The 9004-nt window shown below is 28.9% G+C and overlaps 1 protein-coding gene across 1 annotated transcript; it reads right to left on the bottom strand.

The window, feature by feature from the left end:
* Positions 1-6168: 6168 nt before the first annotated feature.
* On the bottom strand, positions 6169-8324 carry LOC115701292 (uncharacterized). The gene has a single exon (XM_030629045.2). It carries the CDS (start codon positions 7810-7812, stop codon positions 6730-6732), a length of 1083 nt encoding a protein of 360 aa, XP_030484905.1. The 5' UTR covers positions 7813-8324; the 3' UTR covers positions 6169-6729.
* Between the last annotated feature and the right edge of the window lie 680 nt (positions 8325-9004).

The following is a 9004-nucleotide window of genomic DNA, read 5'->3' as shown; positions in this document are numbered from 1 at the left end:
CTTTTTGAGAACACATTGGTCCAATTCAAAAAAAAAAAAAGTTAAAATTATTTTACAAATACACAACAACAACAACAACAACAACAACAACAACAACAACAACAACAACAACAACAAAATTATAAAAATACTATTTCACGGAATTTTAAACATTTTTTATAATTTTTTTGATTTTATTTACAAAAAATACGGTCGTTTTCTTGTTGTTTTTATAAAAAATCGTAAAAATATAAAAGAAATTATTTAAAAATAAAAATATAAATTTTTTACAAAAGAAAAAAAATATCTTATGTAATTATCCCAAAAACTTTTATACCTATACTCTGCATTAAAGAATTTTTTTTTAGTTTTTCTTTTCTTTTAATAATGACTTAACACATCATTTTAAATTTTGAAAATTTTGAAATAATTTACAATATAAATTAAGATATTCAACTAATTTATTTCACATACATATAAAATTAAACAATCATGTTAGATAATAGTCATCTTCGAGACAGGACAAATCTCCTAAAATGCACTCTTCAAGTCAGTATCAAACTCCAATTGAACTAAAATTCTATTTTCTATTTTTATATCTAACAATAGCTACACAATTACATATTTATAGGCTTTTACACTCTTTACAAATTACTAATAAACCCCTGTAGCATTTTCATAGTCTAACACTTTCTAACTTTTAAAATCACCTTGTCCTCAAATGACATTTTTTTGCTTAATTATAAACGAGCTCAACTGACATTTTTTTACTTAATGCTTGTAGGACATATTTATTATAGCAAAATAGTATCCTTCAATGATTGATTTTGCGAAGATTTTCTTTCTCTTCTTTCTCCTCGTCAACAAGCTCAATAAGTGTTACAACCCAGTAGTGCTCCTCCTTCTCGACTGCATGGAGAAGCTTTTGAATGGTGACATGTTGTTGCTTTTGAATGTCGATCGCTTCTTTCAAATTTAGCTTTGAAATGCATCGCGATTCAAAAAGTTGGTTAAGCTTAATCTTTCTAACTCGTAGGTCACTTAAGCGTTGATTAATTTCTTGCCTCTTTTTGAAGAACTTTTCTGTTATAGATATTTCTTCATCCTTACGAGATGTGTCGTCCGGTACTAAATCAATTACCTTATTTAAGAAGATGGTATGATCATTATCATCAGCCGTAACTATTTTTTTTTTGGCCATTTGCGTTTTCCTCTTGTGAGTTGTCTTCCAATTTTCTCTTACCTTTTCGGTCCTGGACTGGATTCTCTTGATCGATTTCCACTTTTATTGATTTGATGTTGCTCACCACTTCAATCTGCCGATTTTTAGCCTTTTATTTTTTTTGATTGATTGGTTTGTAAGATGAGTTTGGTAATATAGAATAAACTTTGCATATATATAGATGACAAGCAACCTTGATTCCTGTATTCTTTAAATACTCAGCTTATGAATAAAAAAATGATAAACACGGTTATATATATGAGATAAATAAGTATTTTCATTTAAAAAATTACATTAAAAAAATTGGATATAGATTTACCTTTCCAATACAGATTTGTGTGAATTCCAATAAATTTCTTATTTAGAGTCCCAAAATATATTTAACAATAATTGTTAATTAGTCTTTACACATTTAATTTTAAATAAAAATTCTTAATAATAATGAAGACATCGTTTAAGTACAGTACACGTTACTGATTTTTGAAAAATTAAAAAAATTAATTTATTTCATTAAATAACAATTATAAAGGCAGTCTAATAAAATTAAAAAAAAATATTTTTTTGAGATTAAAAATTTATTTTCTTGGTAAAATAAATGTAATTTCAAATAATTTTAGTGAATATTTAAAATAAACATTAACTCCTACAATTAATGGCTTTTTAAATAAAACATATAATATTTAAAAAAATTTAGATTTCAAAAAAAAAATCGAAAAATTAATGCTGCCTTTTAAACCAAATATTTTATTTACTCATATTAATCTCAAAAATTACAATGTTATATAACTTTACCTTTCCAATACAGATAGTTCAGGACTCCATTTACAAGCCTCACGAATAATTTCATTACCCTCACGAGCAAGATCACGTCCCTCATTACGAGCTTGTACGCATGCTTCTAGAGCTACTCGATTAGCGACCGCACCGGGTGCATTTCCCCTAAGGATGTTGTGCAAGTTTCAAAAAAAAATATTAATTTAGAGTCGCAAAATATATTCAAAAGCACTTGTTAAATACTCAACACACATTTAATTTTTAAAAAAAATTCTTTTATTTCTTAACAATTAATTAATTACATCATTAAATTACCGATCCTAATATTTAGTTACATTGCATGTCACTAATATTTGAACAAATTATGGATTAAAAAAATATATCATTAAGATCTTAACAAATTAATGTTGACTTTTAATCTAAATATTTTATTACTAAGATCAATCTCGAAACGGACCACCCAATTGAAATTCTCATGCCTAAAGAAATAACATTTATTATTTTAAGAAGATTACATCAAGTGATAAGTAAACCAATAGATAAAAACTTTGTAAAATGAACTAAACAAATATCAAATTTGAACGCTCTTCATCAATCAGTTTTCCATTTGCATGGAAGAAAAATATTCTACAACGTTCTTCATCAATTTGCTTCTATGTTTATTGTAGTTGGAACATGCAATCCATTGCGCTAAGTGACAACGTTCTTCATTTAAATTAAACTGTTGAAAGGAATTTGGTCAATACGATATGTAATAAAATATAATTAAATTTACACTATTAATTAAAGATATGAACTATCTCGAAAGATCATCAAGTCTACACCTATGTATCATAAACAATGCAACAAACACTCCACAATCAAAGGAATTTAGTTGTCTTGGAACGTTTTGAGCACGACGAATGCAAAAACTAGCGAAGCTAAAAGTTGACAGTCTTTTTTTTAATTTGGTTCGCCATTGCCAAATCTAGATTGCGCAGCTGCAAAATTGTTTACAATACATAAATTAAGCAATAAAATTATAAATCTCACATTTTCCATACAATGAATTCAATACTTACTATTTCTTTAATCTTATTAGATTGTCGAACTGGAGAGTTTTCATCAGCAAGTGAATCCCACACTTCTACCGTCTTTAGAGATATAATAACTCGAGCAAGGCAATAGTGGCTGGACGATAAAATCGGAATGTATATCTATAAGAACGTTTAGACTTACAACAAATAAAATATATGCAATAGGAATAGGATTAGAATGTAAAAAGAAAAGACTCAGAGCAATAAAACCTTACTTCTTTGCAGAAATCAAGAATTCCCATGAATATGTTGTAGTAATCCATTTCCCTCCAAACTTCATGTAATGGCAAGTCACGATACGGTAAAGATTCTTTCTATTTGAAAATTAGAAATATGTTGAGATCAACATTATGTGCAATAATTCTTGCGAAGGTATTAGAATAATATAAAATTAAATAAGAACTAACCAATAATCGGTATGGAAGATACTAAATGGTGGAGCAACCACCACTCCTTCTCCTTTCTTCCTCCGTCAAGAATAGAGAAATCATAGCAATAACCTACTAAAAAACTAATTATTGTTCATTCCATACTATTGTCTGAGTTATCACATTTAAAGATGTATTTATTTTTACCGATAATTCAACCCAAGTCTCTGGTCCAAGGTATCGAAAGTCCGAATGTTGTAGATAATTGCCTCCAAACACTACTATAAGATCACTATATATAAAAAGAATATCAAAATAAAAAATCAGATAATTAAGGATTCGATTTTTTGAAAAAAAAAATAAAAGAATAAAATTAAAGAATTAATTATAACCTTTGTTTTGAGTCCGAAAATATGTACTCTAACATTTGTCTATCTTTCAACCTTAGCTGATTGGTAACTTTGAATTCTTCAAACAACACAACTTTACGAGCTAATGTGGATGATGAAGTTTTATAATTTAATGATGCATTTGTTGTTTTACATTTTTTTTATGACCATAGGGTGAAGTTCATTCTCTAACATAAGTGCTTTCAATGCTTTAACTTCTTCTTTAAGATAACTCAAAGATGCCAATTCATATTTTAGATCATTTATCTCATTCTCCATGTGAATCCTCCATTTATTTTCTGTTTCCATCTACCAAAGTAAGATAAAAAAAATTAAGATAATAAAAAAGACAAAGAATAAACTTTCAACAAATGTGAATAATAATTTACATAAAATACTTGTATAATATTTTGGTTGAGTCTTCAAACTTGGATACAAAATAGTAAGAAGTTTTTTGAGAATACATAAGTGAGTCACAACCAAATGTTATAATATATATAAAAAGAAGCATGATGTATTTTTAAAAAACAAAAAAACGAATTTTTTTAACTTTTTATTTAAATTATTTTTTAAAAAAATCTATTTTTTTAAATAAAAAATATACTACTATTATTTTTTATTTATTAATTCGAGATCTGCATTTAATGCACAAAGGAATGAATATGGAATGAGAATGAGTGGCTAAAAAATAGAAAGGGAATGAAAAAGAATCTAGGAATGAATCTTTATTAGTTTAATTTTTAATTTATTAAATAAATTTTAAATATAGGTCCATGTCAGCAGGTCACAATCAAGTTGTCCTTCCAAACGTTTGAAAAGTCAAAAAGTGAACTTAGCCTAATCAGCAATTATCAACCATTAGATTAAGATATAAGGGTTTAAAATGAGGGTTCCATCGGTGGGTATATATTTCGGTTTCCATTAAAACCGGACCCATATATGTATACGTACAATCTTAAATATAGAAATAATATACCCTAATCAAATATATTTATATCTCAAACTTAAACTAATATTCCACGTTTTATACTATATCACATAAAAGTGATATACCTTACATAATCATATTTAAAAATATATAGCATCATAGTGTGAAATAAAAATACCAAAAATTTAATTTAATATTCCACATTTTTTTTTCTTTTCTTTTTTCATATACCATAGAAAATAAAAAGAATATACCCCATTGAATATAAACTTACGTCAAACAAACTACTATTTCATATTTTTTCACTCTTTCGTTCTTCATATACCACCCAACATAAAAATAATATATTACATTATTAAAGTAATATACTCGAATATGACTATACTATATATATTTTGTCTTTCGTTCTTCATATACCACCTCACATAAAAAAATATACCACACTATTAAAGTAATATACTTGAGTATCTTTATCTTTCGTTCTTCATGTATCACACTACATAAAAATAATATACTACACTATTAAAGTAATATATTAGAATATGAATGTACTGTAATAAAAAAATCTTTTGGAAATTAAGATCCTTTCAGTACAACTTAAAAAAGATGAAAAAAAACACAATGTAACCATTAAAGTTTTACTCAACCTGATAATTTATAGCTTATTTGATTCAAAAAAAACAAGAGACATTTACTAATTATAGGTGGCAAGATGGATACGAGAGAATGAGAAGAGGGTAAAAGGCTAGGATTAATTATCTAAGGTTATAATTGTAATTTTATCATTAAATTAGAAAAATTTTATTACACCCCAAAAATTTATAAGTATACCCTAATTTAATAATTTTTATTTTATATAAAATTTATATCTTTAATTGTACTAAGTATTTTTAACTTTTTTCTTTCAATTTATATTCTTAAAAAATATACCTATCAAACAAAATTAAATTATATTTTAAAAATTATGAAAAAAAAAATTAAAATAAAAAATTATATGAAATTTTCTTAGAAAAAAATAAAAAAATATATACATGAGTTAGAAAAAATTATGAAAATGAAATCAAAATAAGTATTAAAATTAACATAAAATAATGTGAGGAAAAATTTTTAAAAAAGTATTAAGAGTAATTTTTAAAAATTATTTAAGTTTATATTTTTTTTAATAATGGGATGTATTTATAATTTTATGGGGTGTAAATATAACTCCCCTTAAATTATTATTCAAATGGCTATTTTGCTAAATGTTTATAAAAAAAGGACATTTACTAACTTAATTTCTAAATTTAAGGCTATTTTGCATCTCATCCCATTAATAATTTTATTTTTAATAAAAGGCTCAATTTTAATTTTTCGCTAACCTTCTTCTAAAGCCACTTACAGTATATTTGTTCTTTACTTGAACACATAAACGTTTGAACATGGTCTCGTATAGTTCGAACAAAGCATTTTACTCTTTATGCTATGTCTAGAGAAATTCACTACTGGCTTTAACTTGAAAAAACTAGAGGAACATCAAATCATTCCCAACGAAACAAGTCCAAAAATGAAGACAATTGGAGATCTTTCTTCCCACATTTACCAAAAACCAGCATCATTTGTTTCATAGGTACCATTCGTCTGAGGTTTTTTCCTTTTTTTTTTGTTTTGAAGAAATAATGCTGATACTGATAGTGAACAAGATACACAACACTTGGAAAAAACTGTACTTGCACAACAATCTAGCCTTTTCATCAGGGATTATATTTTCCACAACTTTGCAGATTATATCAAAAGTTCAAACATTTTCTTTTGTATTCTAATTCCTCATATCTGACTAATTGAGCAATGCACTCAAATAAAGCATCTAGCAAACAGTTAAAGAACCCTCTAAGCAATTTAAGAGTCGTATGCTTGTATGTACCAGAACTCTTTTTCATCAGTTACTGTGACTAGCCATGATACCCTTGCTCATAGCAAATAGATTTCAATACGGCAGCAAATTCACAAATTGGTGTCATTGAACGCTTGTTGGTTCATCAGAAACAATCACAGAGTCCAAAATTGGCTGGGTTTCAGCACCTGACATTTCCATACTTGAGGATCTGCAGCTATAATAGAAAACAGCACTCATCATGGAATCGATAAGCACTACGAAGGAATACATAAGCACCAAAAGGGGTCCTTCCCATAACCTTGACGATCCATCTCCATAGCTCAAAGTCTTCACTCTGTGCTCGAATAATCCCTTCACAAAAGCCATCCCAACGGTCGATCCAAGAAATATAAGTAGACCCACATGAGTTTGACCCTTGATCAATACACATGACCTCAACAAAGCCTCTGGTCCCGAGACATCCTCCAGTACAGATATCACAATTGCAATATCACAAATAACAAAGGCATTGGCAAAAATGACTGAGAAAACAAGCCCAACTACTACTGCAGCATACACTATGATGCTAGAGGAAGATCCAATAATGGAAAATATATTGCAGACACCAGCAAGTAAAAGAAAGAACAAGGTAACACAACCCACAATGACCATACAAACCCACACATAAGTCGAAACAAGTCGCTTCCAAATCTTGCAAATGATTGCATAGAGCTTGGACGAATCAAATTGCTTCCTTGAATAGCTACAGTCCACTGAATAAACAACAGCAGCCTTTGATAACAAAGACAATGTTATGAACAAGGGAAAGCACATAAACGACGAGACAGCCATCTCAGCAAAATGCTGACCCGACTGTTTGATGAAAGGCCTCAATGGGAGCCCGCTCGACTTGGCAATCAATAAAAGCCTGATAGTCAGCCTCTTCACAAGTGATTGATCGATTAAGATGTTCGACAGAACCACAGCCGATATTGGGCAAATCAGCAAGGCGGCTATAGCCATGAACCCCCACGAATTGTACCTGAGTATCCGTACAGTTTCCCTCAAGATCTCCAATGCGTTCATGGAACGAAACGCATGATTGGATCCATTTTCGGGATCGTATGGTTCCAACTGGAATCCTCGCAAATGCGTTTCTTGTGAAACATCTTTTCTCAAATGATCTAACCTCAATCTTGGAGAATTTTCAGCAGAAATCTCCATTTTCGTTACGAATGAAACAACAAATTCTATACGTCTAACTAATATGACAGGTAATTTATTACAAAAGGGAGATAGAGAAAGCTAAACCTGACTCCATAACTGGAAGATAGAGAAGAGAGTCAGATCTGATAAAGCATAGCGAGTTGAGCACAGAAGCTAGCGTCACGAAAACGATGGGGTGAAAGCCCACATTGATGGCGATGGCTAATGAAGCGTTTTGCAATGATTTTCGAATTGGAGGGACAAGTCACGTGATTGAAGGGACATGTCACGTGCCATGACATTGGTGAAGGTAGAGGAATGTGTTGTGATGGGGGGGAGCTTCCATGCCCATGGTGGTCTGTGTCGTAGAGCCAAGCAAAGAAAGAGGAGAAAATGAAATTTTGGTGCGAGTCGTGGAAATGGGGACTTTAATTTTTGATGTTTTCTTAGTATCCAACGGTCAAAATTAGCTGATTCGGACAATTACAAACGGTGAAGATTACATTTCATTTGTTTTATTATTTTTTTTTTCTGTTTATTTGTTTGTCGGTGTATTTATTATTATTATTATGAAGATTTTTGTTACAAAATTAGAGTGAGTAATGTATCGAGTGTCAGACCCGCATCCCCCGAGTAGCTCGTCTTCTCAAACTCAAGATTTTCGATATTGCATAGTTGATTTTGACTTGTGTATTTTATTCATTATATATTTCTATCTATTTTTAATTTTTATTCTAATCCTTAAGATATATTTTGTAAATTTTTGATATCGAAAATCACATTTAAAAAGACTGTTGCACACTTGCCTGATTTATTTATATACATATGAAATGAATTGTTGGAGATCTCATTTTTATGTTATAAATTATTTATAATTTCTTAAAAATTTATAAAATATTTTAAATAACTATATTGTAAATTGTTAAATATAAAAAATAAAATTAAAATTATTTAAATGTCAAAAATACAGAAGACATGCAATAGTTCACCATTTTTTAGGGTGCATTTTAGAAACATTCATCCTACATTATATTATAGTTTAGTTATACATTTCTCAAACTCCCACAACTCTCTTGTAGAGTTCTCCTCCTTTAGAGCTCATCTTGTCTTTTTTATTATAACCTCTCCCTTTTTTTTTTTTTTAAAAAAAAGGTGTTTAACTTTGATTGAGAGATGAGAGACCAAATTTTCTTCCCCATTTAGTTTGAGC

Source organism: Cannabis sativa, chromosome 8, assembly GCF_029168945.1.
Source record: "Cannabis sativa cultivar Pink pepper isolate KNU-18-1 chromosome 8, ASM2916894v1, whole genome shotgun sequence".
Classification (NCBI taxonomy): domain Eukaryota; kingdom Viridiplantae; phylum Streptophyta; class Magnoliopsida; order Rosales; family Cannabaceae; genus Cannabis; species Cannabis sativa.
Note: the sequence above shows the minus strand (reverse complement) of the source record. Positions and strands in the feature narration are given on the sequence as shown.